General features: G+C 41.9%; 1 protein-coding gene across 2 annotated transcripts; it reads left to right on the forward strand.

The window, feature by feature from the left end:
- The first annotated feature begins 2669 nt into the window (after nucleotides 1–2669).
- On the forward strand, nucleotides 2670–17348 carry LOC115158421 (dual specificity protein phosphatase 3). Of its 2 annotated transcripts, none has more exons than XM_029707361.1 (3): nucleotides 2670–3265; nucleotides 13596–13828; nucleotides 16247–16475. In XM_029707361.1, the coding sequence occupies exons 1-3, from the start codon at nucleotides 3090–3092 to the stop codon at nucleotides 16378–16380; spliced, it is 543 nt and encodes a 180-aa protein (XP_029563221.1). In that variant the 5' UTR covers nucleotides 2670–3089; the 3' UTR covers nucleotides 16381–16475. The 2 variants fall into 2 exon arrangements, with proteins under 2 accessions (XP_029563221.1, XP_029563210.1); XM_029707350.1 differs by having other exon boundaries at nucleotides 2673–3265; nucleotides 16242–17348.
- Nucleotides 17349–27052: the final 9704 nt, after the last annotated feature.

The following is a 27052-nucleotide window of genomic DNA, read 5'->3' on the forward strand; positions in this document are numbered from 1 at the left end:
TTTGTAGGGGTAAACTACATTTCTGGAGGTTTCAGTATGCCACTGACCCCTTGTGGGGAAGAATATGGACTCAAAAATCAGAGCGCTTCACTGTAAGCTACAGCAGGTGCATACACCTGTCATAGAACACACTACTATGGAAACTCCTGTGTTGAATATTGACCTGCACATGTATGCATGAACATGTTGTCCATCATTTTGGTAGATTATGTTAGAATATACAGGTAACTGACAAAATAAAGGAAACACTTGAGTAAATGATGGATACAAAGTATATTGAAAACAGGTGCTTCCACACAGGTGTGGTTCCTGAGTTAATTAAATGTTTTATCCCATTTCGTTCCTATTGAACATGACCCCAAAATCAGTGTAGTGGTTTATCTGTACCTCAGTGAAGAGTCCCTATCCCTATGGTGCCTGTGTAGTTTCTGGGGTAAGGCCCCCCGTTTCTCCCACTGCCCATTCATCCCAGTTGGGAAGGCCAGTAAATCTGGGGTCATGGCATCTCCACTGACAAGTCCTACAGTTAGGCTCGGACGTGATGCTTGGACAGACATCTTGCTGTCCTCATTCGACCACCTCTGGGTCTTTTCTATCAGGGCTTTAAGGTTTCTGGATAGCTCTCCACAAGCTGTCGAGTCATTCACACAAAATGTCCTAAACATTTAACTTCACTCTGGATCAAATGTGTAAAGTTTCAAGAGGATTTCATTCATTCATTTTAAGCAATTAGCATCCTATCATGTATAAAAATGCCCAGTTGCCCATTATTTTGGCAACCATGGCTAGAAAAAGAGATCTCAGTGACTTTGAAAGAGGGGTCTCAAAGGAGCATAGCGGGTTCAAAGGGTGTGTGTGTGTGTCTGTGTGTGTCTCAGTCCAGCTTTTCAAAAGTTATCCATCTGGATTCCGGCTATCGGATGAGATTAAATGCATAGAAATCGAATGAATAGAACAGGACTCCCCATTCAAGTCAGTGACTTGTCCGTTCTATTCATTCTATTTTTATGTATTTAATCCTATCCGACAGGCAAAATCCAGATAACTTGTGAAAAACTGGGCCAAGATCTCAACCCAACTGAACACTTATGGGAGATTCTGTTGCGGCGCCTGAGACAACGTTTTCCACCACCATCAACAAAACACATCCATCCCTCTAATAGTGTGCCAGACACTTGTAGAATCTATGACAAGGCGCATTGAAGCTGTTCTGACGGCTCGTGGTGGGCCCAACGCCCTATTAAGACACTTTGTGTTGGTGTTTCCTTTATTTTCGCAATTACTTGTATCTATCTTGGCACTTACATAATCTGGAAATATCAATCACATTCCATTTTCCCCATCCATTGGCAGCGTGCTTATCCATGCTGTGTGATGCAGAGCCATAGAAAGGCCTATATGTCTATATAACTATAGCTCTAGTGTGACCTCACTGTCTGGTGCGATCAATGTAGTTTCGGTCACTATTCGTGGAGACTGAAGAAACTATAAGACCCAGGAATGCAAGACTGGCTGTGATGCAACAGGGTTGTGTAACTTGGTAAAATCTTTAAGGCACCAATGACATTATACTGGAGTCATAAGACCCAATGTCTTACTTAAAGACCCATAAGACCCAATGTCCCAACTTAAAGGCCCAGTGCAGTCAAAAACTAGATTTTTCTGTGTTTTATACATATTACCACATATATATTTACACACTATGAGGTTGGAATTATACTGTGAAAATTATGATAATGCCCTTTTAGTGTAAGAGCTGTTTGAAAAGACTGCCTGTTTTGGTGGGACAGATTTGGCCTTCCATGGAGACATCACCAGGCGGTAAATTAGTTAATAGACCAATAAGAAAGAGTTCCAAATCTCTCTGCCAATAACAGCTAATTTCCAGTTTCCCCCTCCCCACTCAGACCACTCCCAGACAGTCCAAGCAAAATTCTTGCTTGTGAAATTGAACTTTTCTAAGAAGCTATTTTTGTTTGTTTTTGACCATTTTAATTGAAAACAATCACAGTAAGGTATTTAGTTGTTAAATAAATAAAAAATGGCTGCATTGGGCCTTTAAGTAAAAATGCATGGACATGGGTTATCATGACTGAATAGGTGAATGCACTGCAGGCTATATGTGCAATGATTCATTAAACGTTACAAGGACAACAGCAGCAGGTCTGCGCATTTTGCAATAGTGTTACTGTGTAGACTAATGTTGGGTTGCTTATGAAGGTGCTATTTAAGTCTTAATAAACTTCTTCTGCAAGGTCAACGATCCACTGCAACCTTTCCGTGGAATCATAAGAACATTATATTATTTGAAAAAAGTAGACAAAGGGCTATATTCCAAACATGTAAAATATTGTTTGAGAGAGAATATGCTATGTTCATTATCCTGTTGGTTATTGCTACTTGTTGGATCAGCAATGAAAATACAATAGACCTCTCCACTAACAACCAATATAATCTATAGATAGCTTTTGCATTGGGCCTATATAACTGCTGAATACTGACTAAATGTTACTAGGCTTATCAAAATGTATGCAGGCAAAACATATCCCTTAGACATCAGTAGCAGCCCTAATTAGCTAATTGACTCAATCAATTAGGTAGGCTGAGATTGAAAAATAAAAACTGCATCGTGAATGAGTCTACTGTAACTGAATGACAGTGATGCTGTTTTGGGATGCTCCATATCATCATCATTCATTATGGTCACCAGTATTTTCCAGTAGTTTCTCGGGCGTTACCTCTTCCCAGCTTCAGCAAGAGCATAGGAGATGCCATTCGAAAAGCAAAACAAACGTAATTGAGAGGTCTCTCCAATGGCGCCCTCTCTGCCTTGTTTATAGTGTCTTCGTTTACCAGCCTTGCGCGCGCGTGCCGCTGTCGTCAACCGATTCCTGTCTGGAGTGTCTGACCGCCGGTGGGCGAGTGGGGTGTGCCTGCGAGCGGAGAGAGCGTGCGGTTCAGACTCCTTGTACACAACACGACTCGAGTGAGAATAAAATGCTGCAAAATCTGAAATTGACACGACTCAGAGTCTAGCGGTAATCTGACACTTGTTTGTTCGCCAGTTCGGAGAGAGACTGCCTGGAACCATGAAGAAATCGAGCCCGGCGAAGCAACTACCACCGCCACCGGCTGAAGTCACCGTGCCAGATAACGAGGTTACTGTGCAACAACTGAACGAGCTGTTGTCAAACAGCAGCGGATTTTACAGTTTACCAACACAGCATTTCAACGAGGTCTTCCCTAGAATATACGTTGGTAACGCGTAAGTTATTTTTATTTGACCAACATTCAGAGGAATATGTGCACGTTAGTTAATTCGTTTCCCTTTAAACAAACAGTAACCTACGATATTTATCAGATGGCACCGACAGGTAGGGTATTCTTGCTTCATCGTCCCTAGCAACGCATCCCTATCTGTTCAGACAGACACGTTCATGACAATATCGAGCACAGAAAATGTCAGAATAATATATAACAATATTTGCAGGCTATAGAATGTCATTGTTGACACCCATGAATTAAAACCCTACTGTAAACGAATATTTTCCAATTTAACAAATTGCAAAATTCCAGCAACAAAGGCTACCATCATCAATAAAAAGTGTTTTAGGATTCAAATGGATTTGACTACTAACAGTATGAAGGGGGTTGGTGTTGATATGCAATCTCTTCATTCATAATATTTGTCACGAGCATGGAAGGAGGCTGTTCTCTCGTTCAGAATAGATTAAGAAAATAGTGCATTTTCTAGAGTCACATCGCTCTGAATAGATGAAGGAAATAGTGAATATTCTACAGGCACATGTTCCCTTTCGAACGTTCGTATTTGAAGGGCGATACAAAACGCCCGATTTTTATTTGAAACGACTCCATTATATTATCGGTACCATCTAGTCTGTGGATGATCTCCCGCTGTTTCATTCAACGCCCCTATTCTATTAGACATTTACATGTACAGCAGTGCTGAAATAATCTGGTTTTAAATGTTCGTACGAAACAAAGAATCGGATATGGAATCCATACACACAATTTTCTCAAACTGTTGGATTGTGAGTGTCAATGTAGGCAATATTGATCAGGGAACTAGACATCGTGCAACCTAAATGAATGAAGCAGACGAGACAAAAACATTTTCATTATTATATATATTTAACGAATACACTCGCTCTTCAATCCAGTTTAATTCCACCTGTGTAAATAATGCTGACATATGCACACTGGTCCCCAAGGCTCCACTGGGGGTTTTCAATATTGTTTCCGATATTGAAACACCTTTTAATTGATAACACCCCTCTACAACACCTTCATCTCTCACTTACCTTTACTCACTCACTCACTCACTCACTCACTCACTCACTCAAAGGGGGGTGGAGGGCTAGACCAGTCTCTCATGCTGTTCCCTTAACTGGGTCGTACCACCCATTAGGTGTCTTTTGAGTAGTGTCAGAATAATGCATAATCAGCCATCACTTCCCTTGGAACAGGAAGCTTGTGTGCAACAGGGAGGGGCAATGGAATGCAAGCTTAACAAGAAAATTGCATTTGTTAAAACAATTCTAGCCTGTCTATCCACAGTATGGGTAACAGGGTTGATGTGTTAAGCTTAACCCGCTCAGATTTCCACCACAAAACACCAGAAAATTGGCAAAAAGAGTAGAACCAGCCCCCCCTGCTTTTACATTATGATTTGACTAATTTAAAAATAATATTTAAAAAGGAACATTTTCATCAGGTAACAGGGTTGACCTTAAAATGAATCACTAATCACATGAAATAAATAATAACCTTCAGAAATAACTTTGTCAAAGTAACAAAATAACTCGGTATTTAAAATAATGTTAAATACTTGGAGAAATGTTGGGCTTAAGTGGGTTAAAATCTTCTTAGAAGTCAGAGGGTGCACAGAGGGACGTCAAAATGCAGAATTTTGGCACATTACCAAGTCTTTATTAAAATAGAAATCTGATTAAAAATATTGAATTTTCAAAGTGTTCTACAGTGCATAAAGTATTCAGACCCCGTGTCTTTTTCAGCCATATTCTAAAATGGAAAAACTGAAATATCACATTTACATAAGTGTTCAGACCCTGTGCTATGAGACTTGATATTGAGCTCAGGTGCATCCGGTTTCCCATGGATCATCATTGAGATGTTTCTACAACTTGGTTGGCGTTCACCTGTAGTAAGTTCAATTGATTGGACATGATTTGGAAAGGCATACACCTGTCTGTATAAGGTCCCACAATTGACCGTGTATGACAGAGCAAAAACCAAGCCATGAGGTCGATGGAGTTGTCCGTGGAGCGCCGAGACAGGATTGTGTCAAGGCACAGATCTAGGGAAGGGTACCAAAACATTTCTGCAGCATTGAAGGTCCCCAAGAACACAGTGGCCTCCATCATTCTTAAATGGAAGAAGTTTGGAACCACCAAGACTCTTCCTACAGCTGGCCACCGGGCCACACTTAGCAATCGGGGGATAAGGGCCTTGGTCATTGAGGTGAACAAGAACCTGATGGTCACTCTGACAGAGCTCTAGAGTTCCTCTGTGGAGATGGGAGAACCTTCCAGAAGGACAACCATCTCTGCAGCACTCCACCAATCAGGCCTTTATGATACAATTCTAAACCTGTTTATTTCTCATTATGGGTTATTGTGTTTAGATTGATGAGGAAAAAAACCAAGTTAATACATTTTAGAATGAGGATGTATCGTAACAAAATGTGGGAAAAGTCAAGGGGTCTGAATACTTTCCGAATGCACTGTATACGATCTTAGTGTTATGCTTTCACAACGCAACTCAGAGAAACAGATCGTAATTTTGGTGCGCATAGAAAGTCATGAGTGCATTCAGGTGCATATGCTGTGGTGACTTTTCTTCCCAATAAACGAACAGGCTCATTCTGTTCAGAACAACCCAGGGTGTGACGCCATGCCATCTTGTAACTGTACATCAAGCATAGTGATCAGAAACGTTGACACATTATGACATGAGTTTTATGATTTGGAAATGTGAAGTGCACATTTGGACTCTCTGTGTTTGGCTCGCTTGTATGACGTCAAAGCGTTATATATTATAATCCTCAACGTTTCATCTTTAAAAATATATAGTCCTCTTAATGTACAGAATTTCCCTCACTCAGACAACAAAAAATGTGCAAAAGCTGCCCAGTTAGGGGAAGGGATGGGGGCAACTTTTTGTTGCGTGCGGTGCGTAAATTCAGAATGGCTGTCAGTCAAAACCCATACAGCGCTTTAAAGCGCAGAGCCAGAGCTCTGACATCATGAATAGCATGTTACTGTACAGCCACTACGCTGCCATTTTCGACCCTTGTACAGGTACGAGTGTAAAGGGCTACAATATCCAAGGCAGGCAAAAGGCACACATTTCGTGGAACGACCCAGCTATAAATGCAATGTGGTTTGTTGACTGAGTACTATGCAATGAGGGTGCCGTGTCTTCCCCACAATTTACAGCCCACCATTCCAGTAAGGTCAGTTCCTAGTAATCCCTTATGCTGTGCGCATGTAGGATGTGTGTCGGTCCCAATGTATATGTAAAGTCCAGCACACATACGCTGCACATACCTAGTCGAGATGATGTCATGAATAAAGTCCATGCATGGCCTGTGTTTTACATGTACTTGGGTGAAAGAAATCCACATTGAGGACATGCACAGTAACGTGAAATAGCTCAGTCTTAAAGTGGCAATATGTAACTTTTTGGGTGACCTGACCAAAATGTACATCAGCTTCAAACAGCTGAAACAACAATATATTTGGTTATGAAAAATGTATTTCACAGCGGTTTAGATTGCACAATGATTCTCTACACTATACCAGCTTATTTTGTCACATAAACTGAAATTAGGCAAACTATTCGAGTTTTAGTAACCAGGAAATAGAGGAACAATTTCTGAATAGTGCAACTTTAATATACAGAATTTGACAATCAATAGTAGATTGTATAGTTTTCCTTTACCCATGTACAGGAAGCTCCTAAGTCTCTCCCTCTTGTCTAATGATATCCATCACTTGGCTCCAGTCATTGCCAAGAGAGCATTAAGAGGGTGAGCTGGATAGAAAGCAAGCACATTACCTCTGTGTTACAACAAAATCAATTTGATTGTGCCACTCTCTCGGGCCAAGATAAAACTTGACACATTGACAAGACATCTTGTCTTCGACTAAGTTTACACAATGGTCATTGTTCTAAGTGGTTAAATGTCGTCTGGGGTTTTTTACCTTTATTTTGAAATGTGTAAAGAAGACCCTTGGATATTGGAGACAGCACAGTAATTAGAATATATGTATATCCTTTCTGCTTACAGTAAATTTCATGACAAAACATTTCACTGTCATATTCATTGTATTTGTGAGAAAACAACAGATGCTTAAAATGACCTCCTATATCTTGAAGAGCATCATCGTCCAATGTAGAGTAAAGGGTTTATGGCAGAGGTACCAGGAATATGTATGGATTGCCTATTGATTAAGGTCTACACACTGACCACTCACACCACTGTCTGTTCCACAGGAACCAGTGGCTTCTCACATGTTCTATGTTGAAGGTCAGCCAGAGAAGGGGTGTATTCACTACAGAAACCGTTTACAGTTTCTAAGAACCAAGCGGAAGCAAACAGGGCAAACGTAACGAAACGGGGCGGGACCTACCTGAATTTGTCCAATTGAAACAGACTAAACGTTTTGCAACAGAATCTGCGTGATGATTAGACCACTGTTGCCACATAGCTCAAGCTGATAAGTAGCTGGCTGCTGTTCATTTAAAACAATGGACAAACACACACACACAGTGTCATGCCCATTAAGTCTGAGGGGGCAGATTGATACATTTTCACTGTAAAAAAAAAAAAAAAAAAAAAAAATATATATATATATATATATATATATATATATATATATATATATATATATATATATATATATATATATATATATATATATATATATATATATATATATATATATTATAGAAGATATTGTTTATTTTAACCTATAATTGGCATTATTTAATTATGAGTTAAGTTTCATTGTACATGTGGGACCTTGACACCAAAATACTCTTAATATTTGCCAACAGATCTCCGTTAGCTTCTAAAGCTATCATGTTAAAACACTCCCTGCTTGAAAAGTCTAGTAGGCTCGTAACACAAACTTGAGTAGTGAGTTGCTCTCCGAAAGAAACCACCATCCATGGAACCCGGATGTCGATGGAAGCCATGATGTAAGGTGTGCTAAAATGCTTTCGTCGACGCCCACTCAGGCTTTAATATAACAGCGCTGGGCAGCCCCTGGTTGATGGCACACTTTGGCTCTTTGTAAGGGCTTGTATTAATAATGGATAGACTGGGACTGCAGAGAGGAGGAGTATGAGTGGAGGACATGTAAACACACACACACACACACACACACAAGCAGGTATGCATACACATGCGGGCAGGCACTGGTGTACACACTCACATATAAATGCTCAAATAATATTGGCTATATCTGTAGACTCAGGAGCTTACAGGCACTTACTCTGAAACACATACATGCCCTGGACACATGCTCAATGTGACACACACACACCTTCCTCTCACACAGTCATCGTCATTACAGGAGAAATATCACCGCAATCTTCCATGGCTCCACCAAGATAGACAAAGCCTCACAGCAGGGAGAGAGAGAGAGAGAGAGAGAGAGAGAAGAAAAAGGGTAGACACAGTAGGGAGAGAGATGGATAGACACAGTGGGGAGAGAAAAAGCGAGTGAGCGCAAGGGGGAGAGCGAGAGAGTGTGTGAGTTATGGGTCTCTGTGGGCAGATCTGAGCGGCTGAGCCCCATGTACAGAAGCCATCGCTCCAGCACCTCGGAGGAGCCTTGGCCTACAGGCAGGCAGACAGATGGGCTGCCTCATCCCCAGTCATAAAGAAAGATGGTGGCAGACTGGATCTTTATTAGTCAGCCCGGCAGCGTGGGTGTGTTGACCCTCTGTCTCAGGGGACCCATCCAGGGTCACTCAGCCTCTCCACATCCCTGCCTGGAGCCGGATGATATGCTTATCCAACTGTAGAGCACTCGGGGGGTGAGATGATGTAGAGCATAGTAAGTACAATTAACAGAAACTGTATTCAATTAGGTAGGTAGGTACAGTGCCTTCAGAAAGTATTCAGACCCCTTGACTTTTTCTAAATTTTGTTGTGTTACAAAGTGGGATTAAAATTGATATAATTGTAAAAAAAAATTGGCAATGATCTACACAAAATACTCTGTCAAAGTGTAAGAAAAATGTGAACGTTTGTAAAAATATATACAGTACCAGTCACAAGTTTGGACACACCTACAAGGGTTTTTATTTTTACTATTTTCTATGTTGTAGAATAATAGTGAAGACATCAAAACTATGAAATACCACATATGGAATCATGTAGTAACCAAAAAAGTGTTAAACAAATCAAAATATATTTTATATTTGAGATTCTTCAAATAGCCACCCCTGGCCTTGATGATAGCTTTGCACACGCTTGGCATTCTCTCAACCAGCTTCACCTGGAATTCTTTTCCAACAGTCTTGAAGGAGTTCCCACATATGCTGAGCACTTGTTGGCTACTTTTCCTTCAGTCCAACTCATCCCAAACCATCTCAATTGGGTTGAGGTCGGGTGATTGTGGATTGCCAGGTCATCTGATGCAGCACTCCATCACACTTTAAGCACCAGCTGTCAGAGCAGCTCACAGATCACTGCACCTGTACACAGCCAATCTGTAAATAGCCCATCCAACTACCTCATCAACATATTATTTTTGTATTTTATTTTTGCTCATTTGCACCCCAGTACCGCTACTTGCACACTCATATCCTGCACATCTATCACCCCAGTGTTTAATTTTCCATACTGTAATAATTTCGCCACTATGGCCTATTTATTGCCTCACCCCCCTTATCCTACCTCATTTGCACACACTGTATATAGACTTTGTCTATTGTATTATTGACTGTATGTTTGTTTATTCCATGTGTAACTCTGTTGTTTGTATCGCACTGCTTTGCTTTATCTTGGCCAGGTCGCAGTTGTAAATGAGAACTTGTTCTCAACTAGCCTACCTGGTTAAATAAAGGTGGAAAAAAAGTCTCTCCTTTTTGGTCAAATAGTCCTTACACAGCCTGGAGGTGTGTTGGGTCATTGTTCTGTTGAAAACTAAGCGCAACCCAGGTTGGATGGTGTATCGCTGCAGAATGCTGTGGTAGCCATGCTGGTTAAGTGTGCCTTGAATTCTGAATTCTAAATAAATCACAGACCGTGTCACCAGCAAAGCACCCCCACACCATCCCACCTCCTCCATGCTTCACGGTGGGAACCACACATGCCGAGGTCCTCCGTTCACCTACTCTGCATCTCACAAAGACACAGCGGTTGGAACCAAAAATCTGAAATAAGTACAGGTTTCACCCAGTCTAATATCAATTGCTCGTATTTCTTGGACCAAGCAAGTCTCTTCTTCTTATTTATGTCCTTAGTAGTGGTTTCTTTGCAGCAATTCGCGCAAGTCCTGATTCACGCAGTCTTCTGAACAATTGATGTTGAGATATGTCTGTTACTTGAATTTTGAAGAATTTATTTGGGCATCAATTTCTGAGGCTGGTAACTAATGAACTTATCCTCTGCAGCAGAGGTAACTCTGGGTCTTCCTTTCCTGTGGCGGTCCTCATAAGAACCAGTTTCATCATAGCGCTTGATGGTGTTTGCAACTGCACTTGAAGAAATATAGAAAAACCATTGAATGAGTAGCTGTGTCCAAACGTTCGACTGGTACTGTGTGTGTAATATATACCTAAAAATATATGGGGGATTGGAAATGATGCTGACAGTTACATTGAGGGAAGCCACAATCTATCTGCAATATAAAATATATATATATATATATATTTATATTAAAAAACTGCCACTCAGGAACATTCACTGTCTTCTTCCTAAGCAACTCCATTGTAGATATGGCCTTGTGTTTTAGGTTATTGTCCTGCTGAAAGGTGAATTAATCTCCCAGTGTCTTGAGGAAAACAGACCGAACCAGGTTTTCCTCTGATTTTGCCTGTTCTTAGTTCCATTCAGTTTTTTTTATTCTGTACAAACTTCCTTATTTTCACTCTGTTAATTAGGCTGGTATTGTGGAGTAACTGCAATGTTGTTGATCCACCCTCAGTTTTGTCCTATCGCAGCTATTAAGCTCTGTAACTGTTTTGAAGTCATCATTGACCTCATGGTAAAATCCCTGAGCGGTTTCCTTCCTCTCCGGCAACTGAGTTCGGAAGGACGCCAATATCTTAGTGGTGACTGGGTGTACTGATACACCATCCAAAGTGTAATTAGCAACTTCAAAGGGATATCCAATGTCTGCTTTTTTTTACCCATCTGCCAATAGGTGCTCATCTTTGCGAGGCATTGGGAAAAACTCTCTGGTCTTTGTAGTTAAATCTGTTTGAAATTCATTGCTCGACTAAGGGACCTTATAATTATCTATATGTGTGGGGTACAGAGATGAAGTAGTCATTCACAAACAATGTTAACTATTATGGCACACAGTCCATGCAACTTATTATGTGACTTGTTAAGCACATTTCTACTCCTGAACTTATTTAGGCTTGCCATAACAAAGGGGTTGAATACTTATTGACTCAAGACATTTCAGCTTTTCATTTTTATTCATTTGTAAAAAATTTAAGAAAACATAATTCCACTTTGACATTATGGGGTATTTGTGTGTGTGTGTAGGCCAGAGACCAAAAACCTCAATTTTATATTCCGGCTTTTACACAACAAAGTGTGGAAAAAGTAAAGAGGTGAGAATACTTTCTGAAGGCACTGTATATACCCAGTGATAAGAGTACCTGGAAGGCGGCTAGTTTAAATACCAGGTAGGGCGTCTGAACTGGCAACTGGAGAGATACTGGTTTCAGGTCATAGCTACCATCCACTGCCGTTGTGCCCTTGAGCAAGGCATGTATCCCCTACCCAGCTCCAGCAGCGCTACACTGCGGCGGACCCTGTCCTACCCAATTGTTTTTTTTGGGGGGGGAGTGTGATTCCTGACAGGGTTGGATTTGTACCCCTGATCATGAGATAAAGCTGTGCCCCATAGTGGCCATGAGTTGAAACTAAACTGCAATAGGGAAACGCATGAATAAAACTGGAGATAGAAGGAAGGGAGCAGAGATGGAGGAGAGCAGGAAGACATGTATTGTTGTCTGGAAGTTGAGTAGATAAAGATGGAGATGCAGTCACAAGTGGAGCTGGCTGAGTATGGAGCTCTCTAGCCTCTCTTCTCTTCCTGGCCTTGTCTGAAATCTGTCTTTCCTACTACTTACTAAAATGACATGTTGTGTACTAATCATACTACATTCTATTTAGAATGTACTGTTTAGTAAAAACGTATGCAGTAAGCAACAAACATCCTACTCAAACATGCTGAGAAGATGTCATCTAATGCGCAATTCCCTGCAATACTGTTTATTTTTGTAGAGCACGTCCCCTATTCTGATTATTAGCTGTTGTCAAACACACTGGAATGTAAAAAGACGACTTATCTTCCTTAATAGTGTGCCGTGAATTCTACTCAATGAAAAGCCGAAATGAGTATGACATCCTGGCATTTTAAAGCATACTCACCCAAAAGCCTACTAGGTATGGGTGTTCGGACACGACCCCTCTCTCTCGTTCTCTCTCGCTCTCTCAGGCCCTATCTGTATCTCTCTTTCTCTCTCCTCTCCCCATATAGTTATTTTTTTTATTTTCTTTCTTTCTTTTCCTTTTCTTATCTTCCATCTTATTTTTATTTTTTTAATTTAATTCATTTTTTCCCTTATTTTCTTTTCTTTTTCTTTGACCTTTTTTTTTCTCTTCATTTTTCCTTTTCTTTTCTTTCCACCTCCATGGGTGTCGTAGCCCTATTTCGGTCAGTGTTGAGGATGCCCGTGGCTTTCTGTCTTCCCCTGGGCAGCACCCAAGATCTCCTTTTCCTTGGCATGTCTCCATGACTCCGGACATTCCCCTGTCCCCTGGGGAGCCACTAACATAGGCAGACATCTCCACTGTCTAAAAGCGGCTCCACCATTTATCCCGTTCAAGCTCCAACCAGCCATGGCAGAGCAAGGCCACGTCGACAGCTAGGTCTGAGACCGGGCTAGATGGGGTGGCCTGTGTTGGGTGCGAAAATCGACATGCAGTAAAACCCGTTCAACACAATTTTCACAACGATGAGCTAAGAGTGCCGTGGCAACTCAGAACATTTAGGATGACGAGCTGGAGAGGCGTTGATGGTGTTAGGAGAATGGCTTGAATAGCAGGTCTGGGACAACTTTGGACTGTAGTTTTAAAACAGTCAGCTGCTAAAACTTGGTTTTGTGGAACCTTGTACATTGTGATGTTTAGTTTGACAGCCATTGCTTATTTACTCTAACTTGTCTTGAGTAGCTACTCTACAAAGCTGATAATAGTGACTCTGGAAGCCACTGTTCTCAGATGTGGCCCATGCGTAATCAATGTCTGATTTCTACCTCATAGAAATATCTATTTCTATGGTCTACCTCTCCAGGTTTGTGGGCCAGAATCTGATGCGTCTGCAGAAGCTGGGCGTGACCCACATCCTGAACGCGGCGGAGGGCAACTCCTTCATGCACGTCAACACCAACGCAGAGTTCTATGCTGGCTCGGGCATCACCTACCACGGCATCCAGGCCAACGACAAGCCTCAGTTCAACCTCAGTACATTTTTTGAGGAGGGGGCGGACTTCATCGAGAAGGCTCTGGCACACAACAATGGCAAAGGTGAGACTGATTTCCTCTGGGCTCTCTTTTACCACAGGAGGCTGGTGAGGGGAGGACGGCTCATAGTAAAGGATGGAATGGAGTGAATGGAAGGGTATCAAACACATGGAAACCATGTTCCGTTCTAGCCATTACTATGAGTCCGTCCTCCCCAAATAAGGTGCCACCAGCCGCCTGTTGTTACTGAGCTGTTTGTTCGACTAAGTGACAATCCGTTTGGCATTCCATAGTGATGTACATTGAAGAGGCCCAGTTCAATTGACTTCAGTACACGGTTGACTGAGGTGAACTGATATGCCTTTAGCATTGGTCTCCGTATGGTCGCTGTCTCTCTGCTACAGTAGGTTGTCTGATGTAAAGACTTGGGGGAGCTTTATTTTAAGGTACTGTTTCTACAGGTATTTACTTGGTATAAGTTATTATTGTGTATTTACCATTTTACCATGTAATTTAGAAGCCAAATACCTGATTTATTTCTGTACTGTAAAATAGAGCGCCAATCGCCCCTTATTGGTCAAAGAGCAATATGATCAAAGAGCAGTATGGTGTGTTACCCTCAGTTTTTTTCTCGTTTCAAAATGTTTGTTCCCCTGGTTAAAACTGTAGACCACCTCTTGTTGCTCCAAGTCTGTTATGAGAAGAGGAGTAACAGAAACTGTCCTTCAGGGTATAAAATGTTTAACGATGCATTCTCTGTCACTGGTAAGAGATATTCCTGTAAACTGTTTCTCAGGCTAGTCCTATTGCACATTGCTATATCATCGGATGTTTCGATTAGTTTAATGTGGTGAGAACATTTGCGCTGGTTATAGATGGATCTATTGTACCAAACCAGACACTCCACATTTTTCCAGAGAGAGCAAGCACAGACACCGGTTTGGCACACATTATTTTTCCTTTGCGCTGTGTTCCAGTAAAAAATGCTTAGAAGATGTCACTTCAAGAGGGCCATTTTGATGTGATAAATTACCATGACACTGTTTGAAACATTGCATTGAACAGCACATTGAATGCGTTTGACAGTACTATTTAAAATATGTGTCGGAGATTTGTAACAGAGCCCCAACCAAGACAAAACAAAGGGAAATCTAGCAGGGAAGCCGAACAACAAAAGATAAAGGGAGTGCCATTCACTTCAACCAAACCCCTCTAACTCATAACAGCCTCTGTAGACCGAAAGAACAAGAACAGCCATCTATCTCTGACTACAACTCTGGCTCCTCTCTCCCAAAACATTACTGGGGTGTTGACATACCCTCGGGGCCCATTTAATTGGAGCCCTGAACCCTGTGTTTTATGGCATTGATTTAATGTGATCTTTGACACAGCAGGAACAATTATAAAGCATCTTAATTCCCGGGCAATTTGGCAGCAGCAGCGTCTACACCCCAGTCAATCACAGTGGCTACAGTAGGGGAGGAAGAGGAGGACGACAAGCAGGAACACCAGCTCACTCTGGTGGATATAGTGTCTTGCTGTAACCCATCAAAATGTCACTGAGCTGTGGAAAGGTCAAAGGTCAGGGACGGAGCTTGTGCATGTGCCTCGTCAGCAGGGGTGTGTGTGTGTGTATTGTGTGTGTGTGTGTGTGTGTGTGTGTGAAGCGATGAGCAGCTGATTCTGTGTGTATGTTCTGAGCGTCTACAGTCAGCCCTGGATTGATTGGCAGGAGGCAGGGTGATTGGGGATTGGACAGAGGTCACTTAAATGGCAAGAGCCCCGAGACGCTGGGAGCGGTGTCAGGTTTCAAACACACTGCAGAGTCGGCAGATCAGAATTAAGCACGAGCAGATTAGCTTCTCAGTGAAGTTGGCACAGTGTATTCCTCCTGGGGCGTAGGGAGGTCGATAATAAATATATGAGTTGAGGAGTGGGATGTTGAGGTATGTTTATGCACACACAAATGCATGCATAGTTTACATATCCACTTACACACACACACACACACACACACACACACACTGCTCTGGTCAGGCTACGGCAGTGGTTAGGAAAGTCAAGAAGTGAAGGTGGTTGACATTGACTTGTCTGCCGCAGAGGTCAGGCCCTGGATTGGCATCTCTCTGGCTGAGATGCTTCGCTGGGCAGTGTATATACGGAGCATCTGTTCCCTCCCTCTTTTCTCCCTCTTTTCTCCCTCCTTTCATCCCTGTACCTCACTATCTTCCCTCTTTCCTTCCTTTTACTTCAGTCCCAGTCTTCGTCAGAATCCCAATAGCCAGAAATAGTCTCCTTTCGTTGTGTCCATTCCTTCAAGACCACTGATCTGAAAGCATTTGATGGGTTTAAGCAGTATAGTGGAACCCTATCCAGTCCTCTCAACTATCAGTGTTCATGATGGAAAAGGAGTTGAGTCAAGTGGGCCATTGAGGAGAATTGGGATGTAGCCTAAGTGTCTGTCTGTGTCCATCAGGGAAGGTGTACGTTCACTGCCGAGAGGGCTACAGCCGCTCGCCCACCATTGTCATCGCTTACCTCATGCTGCGCCACAAACTGGACGCCCGGGTGGCGGTCGCCACGGTGAGGCTGAAGAGAGAGATCGGACCCAATGACGGCTTTCTGCGCCAGCTGTGCCAACTCAACGAGAAGCTGGCAAAAGAGGGCAAGTTGAATGGGGTAATGCCAGTCGTGGCTGCCAGATTAAAGACAAAGTAATAGAGGGAGAGAGACCCAACCCCTCCTATTCTGCCTTCCATAGGAGACAACCTGACTCAATACACCCTGACCGGCAAATGTCTCACACACATGCACACACACGTACATGTAACATGCATGCATACATGCATACACTGTACATAATGGTGACAGTCACACAATAACTCTCTCTCACACACACAAACTCTCCTCAATCTGTCATGCTGCCGTCCTCTTTCTCACCTTCACTCTGTCTCTCGCTCTCTGTCTCTCGCTCTGCTGGTCTCCTTGTGTACATTTGTCTAAACCCCAGCCTGTTCCGATAGTGGGGAAGTATGTTAGGCCGAGGGGGGTGAAAGGAGGGTACCTGGGGCATGCAGGCATCCTTCTAACCATGGCTCAGTGCTTTACAGTTTACTCTGTCACCCATCTTCTCTCTGTAGATTCCATAAGCATACGTCCCACCGCTGGCACACACAGCCCCAAAGTTCCCTGAGTGTGATGTTTTGACTTGACCAATGAAGCATTCCCTAGACCATAGGCTTAAAACACTGAACATTTCTCTCCGTGTTCCACACTTTTGGAGCTCTGAGGTCGGAAGGGATGTACAAATAATATATTATAGCACAATCATTAAACAGAATCCCACTGCCGGGACTGTCAGACTACAATGATGTCATGACACCAACAAAATGATCTCTGACCAGTCTGGAATGTTTTGGGCCATTTTGGTTTAGACTATTCCTGATTGGGTGTGACAACGAAGCACCCTGACATCACACAAGGAAGTGACATGGGTAGTGTTGGGTGGGCTAATTTGGTGTATAAAAAACATTCCATAGAGACTGGCTCCCCAAGATGTCATACACACACACACACACACACACACACACACACACATCATGTCTAAGTAGAAGCAAGCAGCAACACACACACACACACACACCCATCATGTCTAAGTAGAACCAAGCAGCAGCAGCAACACGCGCACACACACACACACACACCCATCGTGTCTAAGTAGAAGCAATCAGCAACACACACACACACCCATCATGTCTAAGTAGAACCAAGCAGCAGCAGCACGCGCACACACACACACACACACACACACACACCCATCATGTCTAAGTAGAACCAAGCAGCACGCGCACACACACACACACACACACACCCATCATGTCTAAGTAGAAGCAAGCAGCAGCACACTTTCTTGTGTGCATTTACAGGGATGGAACCTATTTACAAAGGAAAACGCACTTACCATGCCAGACAGGTACCCACTGCCAATTCCAAAGTGCACATCCGTCGTTGTGTCCATCCCATAGATATACAGCTCCGCTGTCAATCAATGCCACAATTGGCCCTTATATGTCCACTGCCTTGAACCAATATGTGCATACTAATGTTATGCCAATTTGGAGGTGAAATCTCAAGGCTTTTCTGTTTGTCTGTATTAGTACATTGCAGTATACTGTATGTCTCAATGCCCTGCCATCCTATTGAAGTATATATTTAAGCAATAAGGCAGGGGGGGTGTGGTATATGACCAATATACCATGGCTAAGGCCTGTTCTTTCGCACGACGCAACCCAGAGTGCCTGGATAAAGCCCTTAGCCGTGGTATATTGGCCATATACCACAAACCCCCTTAGGTGCTTTATTGCTATTATAAACTGGTTACAAACATAATTAGATCAGTCAAAATAAATGTTTTGTCATACTCGTGGTATACGGTCTAATATACTACGTATTTCAGCCAATCAGCATTCAGGGATCGAACCACCCTTTTTATGATGTATGATCAGAACCAAGAGAGAAATGTCTCAGAGATGATTATAACCGGTGTTGCACATGAATTGAGATGAATTGTGGTAGGCTCTACAGCTTTCTGAAACAATTTCTGTCTTTAAATGACATTAGAATCAATGGAAAGACCAAAGGCTCCAGGCAAGCTCACAAGACATCTAACCCTAGGGGGGGGGTTGCCCCTCAAATTTCCCTATTGCATCCGGAGTTGTCTTTGACTTAACTTCATGGTCAAGTGTGATAGACAGTCACTGGACCCAGCCCCACTAACAGGGACAGCGAGTCCTAACGAACCATCATCACTAAAGAGGGGTCTAGCATAGCCACGGTTAGTTCACCCGGTTCTTCCCATGTGTCAAATCAGATAGCGCTCAGTCGCTCATCATAGAGGCCTAAGGGCTTATTGGTGCATCCATGGGTGGAATGAATAGAAGTGGAAATAGTTCTCTCTCTGTGTCTGAGAAAATGAACTCTGAAAACTAGGTTACGTTATGTCATACGGCACCATCTATTCCTCATTTTATATATCTATATACATAGAAATATTATACATGTGTATATACATATTTAAGCATTGACATATATGAATGTAGAGCAATGTGTCTATAATGTGTAAGTATCGTTAGTACATGTGTATATCACTGTAGCACTTATACTGTAGTTCTTATGTCAACATTAGATCACTCAGTCCTCCACTAACTCTTCTACATTCCTCCTATATTCCAATATCTCTATTTAAAGATGCCTTCATGCTTTTTCCTCTGCGTTCTGTTGAGGATATACATGGAGATCAATGGAGGGATTGTAGATCTATTTTTATTAGAATCTATTGATTTTGTGACGCAAGCTGATGACTGATGGGATGTTCTCTCTAACTCGGATGCTCTATGCTCTGACCCCAAGTCACCTCATAACGCCTTCTATCATTCACAAGTCAAAGAGGAGGCTGGTGGGAGGAGCACTATGAGGACGGGCTCATTGTAATGGCTGGAATGGAAGTATCAAACATATGGAGATCCATTGGTTCCATTCCAGCCATTACAATGAGCCCGTCCTCTTAGAGCACCAGCCTCCTCTGTCACACTACTATTTATAAGCACCATCACTCCAACTGCACAAAATCGAATTTCTTTCCCTAATGAATCCATTTTAAAAACAAAACGATATTCCGGAAGGATCTCTCTAACATTCCTGTATGATCTGGAGACCAACCTAGCTACTGTAGTTACTGAGAACCTTTGTGCCGTCAACTCAAACGTATTTCATAGATTTCCTGTGCCAAGCAGCCTACAGTAGCTGTTTATGACTGGCTTTGTTTTCTCTGTCTTGTTCTCTGTCTTGTTCTATCAGGCCAATATACCATGAGGCTGTTTTCCTACTAACCAACAATAGACAACAAGACACTGTTGGAGACATTTTAATGTAATTTTTTTGTTGTGGGGGGGGGGGGGTCATTCAAACCTTATTGATTACAAATGAAAGGTTGTTATTTAACCCTTTGGAGGATTTTGGTTTATTGTTCTAAGATGAGGGTTATTTATTTGTTTCAGCATTTTAACTGCCTATAGCCTAGCGATAGTCCTTTTGTTAGTATTTGCTTTACCACAAATGATGTTAAAGGGTTAACTTTATAACATACATAAGGGGTTGTAAAATACATTGAACCAGATCCATAGATCAGCATCAAACACACCCTTCTGTTAATGTGTTGAAGGATAGGGGAAACAGTGTCCCCTGCTGTTTCAAATGTTTTTGCACAATTTATTAAATAATGGTAATGCTGTTAAGCTGACACTTTATTTGCCAATTATTGTTACTCCTGGTTTCTGCTGTGTCAATTATACAGTTTAGATTATTGTAAAACATGGACTGAAGTGGGACAATTGTTGTCTATTTTTGAATGATATTTCATTGATGTACTGCAGGGGGAGGCACCCCTGGTCCTGGACTGCCGCAGGCACGTCATGGTTTTGATTTACCAACCTGGAAGACCAGGTGTGTTGAATTTAGGCAATCAGTGAACTGATCAATTAGGCCTGTTGGCCAGGTGTGGTGCCTAGTTGGAACAAAACCCTGCACGACCTGCGGCTCTCCAAGAACAGGGTTGCCTACCCCTGATGTGCTGTATATTCACTCTTGAATATAATATACTATTGAATTGTCAATGTATTAATGTTACAACATCTCTGTGCTTATGGTTTTGCTATGTGTTGTAATGTCAGGAATGGGAAATGTCATATTCCTCATCTATGTGAGGGATATTTACAGTCACCTCAAATGATTGGCACCCTTGATAAAGATGCTGAAATCTATTTAAATTATTGTATACTAATGCAATTGGTCAGAGTAAAGAGATTTTTATCAAAAATAATACAAAAAGTATTAAAAAAAAGAGGCATCTGACCATAGCACCGGTTTTAATCTACGTGCCAATTCCATTTAGCAAGCTCATACTGTACCTAGTGTAAAATATGGTGGTGGATCTTTGATGTTATGGGGCTATTTTGCTTCCACTGGTCCTGGGGCCCTTGTTAAGGCCAACGGCATCATGAGCTTTACCCATTACAAGGACATTTTGGCCCACCATTTTGTTGCTTCTACGAGGAGGCTGTGGATCTTCCAGCAAGACAATAACCCCAAGCACACATCAAAATAGGTAATTGACCACAATATCAACATTTTGCAAAGGCCATCTGTCTCCAGACTTGAACCCCATTGAAAACCTGTGGTTTGAATTGAAGAGGACAGTCCATAAGAGCAGACGACAGATATCAAGGATCTGGACAGATTCTGTATGGAGGAATGGTCTTACATCCCTCCCAACGTGTTCTCCAATCTCAAAAAACATTTTAGAAAAAAGCTCAGTATTGTTATCCTTGCAAGGGGAGGGTCCTAGAGTACTGAAAACAGGGGTGCCAATCATTTTGACATATCTTTTAGATTACTTGTTAATAAACAAAATCTCTTTCTCTGACCAATTGTTAGTATAATATAATTTCCCTGATGTTTTGAGCATACAATATGTCTCAGTATTTGATATCTTATTTTGCTCATCTTTATCACTGGTGCGAATGAGTTTGGAGGTGTGCTACAGTAACTGCACTCTGGCCATTGTGAGTCACTGCGTTTCGCCATCACGAAAGGTATTTAATCAGCCCTATAGTAATGTAATATCCTTGTGTGTTCAAGTATGCCGTTTGTAAAGAGAAAATGAAATAATGGGTATGGTTTTATTGTTAATGTGCATTTCAATGATCACCGTGTGTGTGGTGTTACCCACTGGGCACTGACGTCAGTTCAACGTCTAGTTTTGATTTACATTTGGTTAAGTTGTCAACGAACGTGAAATCAACAACAAATGTCACCATGTCATTGGATTTAGGTTAAAAGTCGAGTGGAAACAAAATTAAATTCCCTTAGGTTTATTTACTTTTTTCAAATCCAATCAGTTTTCCACGTTGATTCAACGTCATCACATAGATTTTTGGAGAATTTATTCAACCAGTTTTTGCCCAGTGGGTAGTTTCTTGTCTCATACTTTGATTATTTTGCTGTACTAATAAATGCTGCTCTTTTTATTATTGTTATAAACACTCAACAGTTAATATTCTGACGCCGCCTTCCCCAAGTCTCCCTTCACTTTCACTGAAATGTCTTCCATGTTTCCAGCCCCATCTGATTTACCTTCAGATAGACATAAAGGTCATTGATATCTTAAGGTTAAAGGTCACTGATATATTTTTCCTAGTCCGTTGCCATTGTGGCTCCCTCCATTACGTTCCCTACAGGCGTTATGGAGTAGCAGGAGATTTAGCACAAATGACCCCACACTGCCTGGCTTCCACAGCCCAGTTATCCGCGCACGTTCTCACAATGTTGCATTCATGTTTTATTCATGTCACTGAGGATTTCCACTATCAACAATATATATCTATTTTTTTGTGTTGGGTTCATTCCGATCTGTCCCTTTTCATACTATCAGTCGCGGGCACTGCCTGGAGATGGAACAGGATACGCATCACAGGAAATGCATCATGACATTAATGACACAGAATCCCACCCAAAAGCCTTACACTGAAGATAGAATCAATCTCTATATTTTAGTTCTGTGTACTTACTTCACACAGTATGGAAAGACGGCTCCCTTGCAGACGGAGAGGACGCTGTTTGTTGAAGTGCACTTGGTTTTAAATTGTAATGTTATTTTTTTTCTTACCTTGAAAAGTCGACTCTTTCTTGTGTTAAACAATAAATGGCTAAGATGTTAACCTTGTTTTGGTTCATGGCTCATTTTTATAGGTTGCATTTATGCTGTATAATGATATACAGTTTTTTTCTCCACAAAGAAACCCCAGTTGTTTATCTTGAGACATAGTTAATCTTTAGATATTCTATTTCATGTCTTTGCTCTTTTCTCTGTGATTTCAGTCCAATCAATTACCCTGTAAACATGCTAAAACATACTGTATTATATGGCCATCATTGCAAAATACTATAATAACTCATAATTCCAAGTTTTCCTGGTAGAGCGGATCCAAGCAGATCCATGCATGAGAAGGACTCATTTTGGTGTGGCTTGCATGACAATACCCTATTACTGGAGCATTTTCCATCATATGCTGCTGCAAGCTATCCCATCCTTTGCCTTGATGGGCCCTTGATTACCACAGCAGAGAAGAATGCATTTAAGAAAAACAGAGCACACAATAGCCCCAAATCTCTCGAGGCCTCAAATTCAACTCTGGACCTTGAAGCCAGTTCCACTGCTTTTATTTTGTATTTGTATACTATATACTCTAACCAGGGATCGATTTTTAGACCTGGGACACCAGGTGGGTGCAATTAATTATCATGTAGAACAGAAAACCAGCAGGCTCTGGACCTCGTAGGGTAAGAGTTGAATACCCCTGCACTAGAGTATACGCAGCAGAGACTACACCATGACCATCCACGTGATATGCCCTTGACCGAGACTGGATCAAACCAAGCAAAAAACAATTTGGTGGCCAAATGAAAATGCTGATCAAACTGAATACACATTTTCAAAGGCCCTAAGAAGTGCTTACTTGAGAGCTACTTTGGAATATTTTATGATCGGGCTTTGGTGTTTTTAGCCCTGGAAAATAGACTACATTCCTCACTCTAAAACCCTTTCTAGCTCTGCAATAAAGTAGTCATACTTGTCAGCCCTGTATCGCTGACATGTTAGACAGGAGCAATATAGCACACTACCCTAGTGCATTATTTTACTGGCTCAGTCTGCGCTCCACGCTTCAGCTAAATTAACTTTGGACAACAATGAGCACACTGCAGTGTTTCTCCAGTGCAACAGCTGTGATACACATTTTTACTGGGGAGTTCTTTGTGATAAACCTGTCAATCCAGTGTTGGCACGCTGACGAACCAGCACAGCTTGCCACGTTGGTGAGGTGACACTGGCCCAATGTGACTTCCTCTCTTCAATTCTGATCTCTCTTTCACTAATTGGTCAGTGTTTGTCTTTTGACCAATCACATCAGATCTGTTCAGAGCTGATCTGATTGGTCAAAAGACTAATTAGTGAAAAAAAAGATCAGTATTGGGCTGCCTGTCTAAACACAGCCTAACTACAGGATTCTATTTCCTGAATGACATTGTATCACCTGACCATTAGATGGAGACAAACTTAGATGGAGCCTTGTTGAAACAAAAAAAGCCTCCACATCACATCTCTCTCTCTCTCCCTCCCTTCCTGGGATCCTGAGTGGCGCAGTCGTTTAAGGTACTGCATCGCCGTGCTAGAGGCGTCACTACAGACCCGGAGTCGATCCCGGGCTGTATCACAACTGGCCGTGATCGGGAGTCCCATAGGGCGGTGCACAATTGGCCCAGCGTTGTCTGGGTTAGGGGAGGGTTTGGCCGGGGTAGGCCATCATTGTAAATAATAATTTGTTCTTAACTGACTTGCCTAGTTAAATAAAGGTTAAAAACAAGTCGTGAAACCTTTTCACACAGCAAGCCAGCAGCCCTGATTTGATCTAAATGCTCTTTTAGGTTTAACAACATTGAAGCAGCACACACCTGGGGATGGAGCCTCTCAAACAGCATGTGTCCACCAGGACTATTGAAAAGACTCAAGTCAATTGGCCCAATTCAGATTCTGCAGAGACTCCCCGCTCTCACTGCGGCTGCTTGCACTCTGCAATTACTGCAGCCCAGCTGTAACAGTCCCCAGGGGGCCCCATATCCAGGGCCCCTGCCGAAGAAACAGGCGAGGAAAGAGTCCAGGAGGGAGAGTGGAGGTCAGAGAGTAGCAGGAGTAAAGTGGAAGGATTATGTGTTGGATGTAGCAGTTTATGGATCTTTGCAGCTCAGTGTAAATCCAGGATGGCTGTATCCGGAATCTTATCAATAATCGAGTGTCATTTAGTTCAGCTATTTGCTAGTGGTACCACAGATAGAACAATGAGACAGATATTTCACTGGATGTATAAATGTGAAGCCTCCGACTTGCCACGGACGTCCATTCAATGTTTATTCCACGTCGGTTCACATTGAAATGACGTGGAAACAACGTTGATTCAACCAGTGTGCCCTGTGGACTCATTCCTCATTCCTTTCGCTATATTAGGGAATCAGATACTCTGAAGATGGATTGGAATGCTCGAAGAGAGAGACTTGTCAACAGAAACCAGTGGAGGCTGCTGAGAGGAGGACGGCTCATAATAATGGCTGGAACGGAGAAAATGGAATAGCATCAAACACATGGAATCTAGCCATTATCACGAGCCCATCCTCCCCAATTAAGGTGCCACCAACCTCCTGTGACAGAAACATTCCCTCGTATAGAGCTGTCATTACATCACCATCAACCCAGCATGTGTTCAGACTAGGATTCATCTTTTGTGCAAGTTTTGTGTGAATATTTATTAGCTTAGGGAGGAGATGCTTCAGTGGTGCAGTATACTAGTCATATATGTCAATGTCTTAGGTTGAAACCCATGATAATTATCGATGTGTCTTTCCCATAATTCCACAAAGTAAAGTTGTCAGATGTCTTTTTAAATGTTTATTCTTAGTCGACTCATTTATCCCTTTCCCCTCAGGTTTATTAAGTCAAAATAACAGAGGGCTAATTTCCAAAATCAAAACTAACTGCGTTCTGGGTGAAACCCACATTTGGGTTCAGTCAACATCCAACAGCTCCGTTCTGAATTCCGTCTTTGCAGCGATACTGTAGGTTGTCGTGTAATTATTTACAGATTTTTTATTTTTCATGTAGGTCTTTCTGCTTTTATCTTTGTCCTCTTTTTAATGACTTTATGCAATTAAAAGCACATGATGCTCCCCTTTACTCCTCAGCCTAATACTCCACGATGCTCACTTCACAAAAAACATGGGGATGAGGGGGAGAGAGGGAGGGAAGAGGGGGAAATGCACATCTGTGGCGCAGCGCTAATTATTGGGAAATATCGGAGAGAATGGGGTTTGGAATGGATGGCCCTCAGATCCTCTTCCAACTGCCTGTGCCCATGGTGGTGTTGCTCTTTTCATCTCCTCCTGCTCTGTTGTTTTACAGCGCTATGTGGATCCTATGGGGCCGAGCCAAGCACGCCTGTCTGATGTTTATTAAGGCGAAAGAAGAAACTGTCATGTCAGGCTTGACACAAGATGGCCGCCATGCTCTTTGGAACGCCCCATCCCTTTTAGAACTGGGGTGAGAGCATAGAATACAGATGTAGGATCTTAATTGGATCACTTTTGTTGCTGAGAATTTTGGAAAATAGGAACTAGTTGGGTATTCAAGGTTTATAAAAAGTTAGTAATTTTCACTTTCAAATGTCGGACTTGATTAGCCATAACGAAAAATGTATCCACGCATACAAAAAATGTCCATTCATTATAATTATAATCCACATAATATTTCACATTTCCTGTTGCTGCAGGATTATTTTCCTGCTGTAAAAAAACTGGCTCATATTAAGATCCTACATCTGAATTGTCCCCCCCCCCCACAAAACAGTAAGGAAGAGAGAAAAAAACATGTTTTTTCTGCCCTATGAGGGAAAGTGCAGGGGAGTGTATACCTCCATCTTGGCTGTGGTGGGATGTCTGTTATTCTTTGCAAATGTTTTCATTAGATTTGTGTTGGGAAACATGCAGAGTAATGGTAATAATACTGGCAGACAGCAGTAATAATATTGATTGATTAACTTCATAGGGAACCGGGAACCAGTGAATTATTGCGGGAGAGCAAACATAATGTAGTCAAATTATCCACATGCATAACATCCACATGAAAAGCTTGCTGTTCTGGGGTATTGTAATAACATGTCATATAGAGGAAACTGGGGTGATATTGTCAGACTGCCTCTGTATATGGCTTACATGTCCTCACGGACAAGGTAAGCCTTAGCATGTTTGGATACCAATTGTGTAAAGTGACATTGAGTACTACTTACATTAAATTACTCTGGATGGCTTGGTGTGCGTGCGTGTACCACCCAAATAACATAAAATAGATTAAAGTTAGCTTGACAGGATGCTGATGTTGGCAAAATACACAGTACATCTGAAAGTGAACAAGAAAGTTACAAAATATACTTCAGGGTATATAAAAACTATATATCCTGTGTTTGCACAGTATTTTTGCCCCTGGCTGTGAAAAGGATGACTCTGGTCTATAGGGTAACAGGCAACATTCTTGCAAGATATATTCATAGCATGACCAAAGAGATGTTTGTTATACATGTACTGTTTTTCTTTATTGTCACCTACAGTGCCTTCGGAAAGTATTCAGAC

This window comes from Salmo trutta, chromosome 2 (assembly GCF_901001165.1).
Source record: "Salmo trutta chromosome 2, fSalTru1.1, whole genome shotgun sequence".
In the NCBI taxonomy this organism is placed as follows: domain Eukaryota; kingdom Metazoa; phylum Chordata; class Actinopteri; order Salmoniformes; family Salmonidae; genus Salmo; species Salmo trutta.

Excerpts from the sequence above, each read along its gene's own strand:
- LOC115158421 (XM_029707350.1), top strand. The coding sequence starts at position 3,090 with ATGAAGAAATCGAGCCCGGCGAAGCAACTACCACCGCCACCGGCTGAA. Across the intron at positions 3,266-13,595 it reads AGAATATACGTTGGTAACGC|GTTTGTGGGCCAGAATCTGA; the intron begins GTAAGTTATTTT and ends CTACCTCTCCAG. Across the intron at positions 13,829-16,241 it reads GGCACACAACAATGGCAAAG|GGAAGGTGTACGTTCACTGC; the intron begins GTGAGACTGATT and ends TGTGTCCATCAG.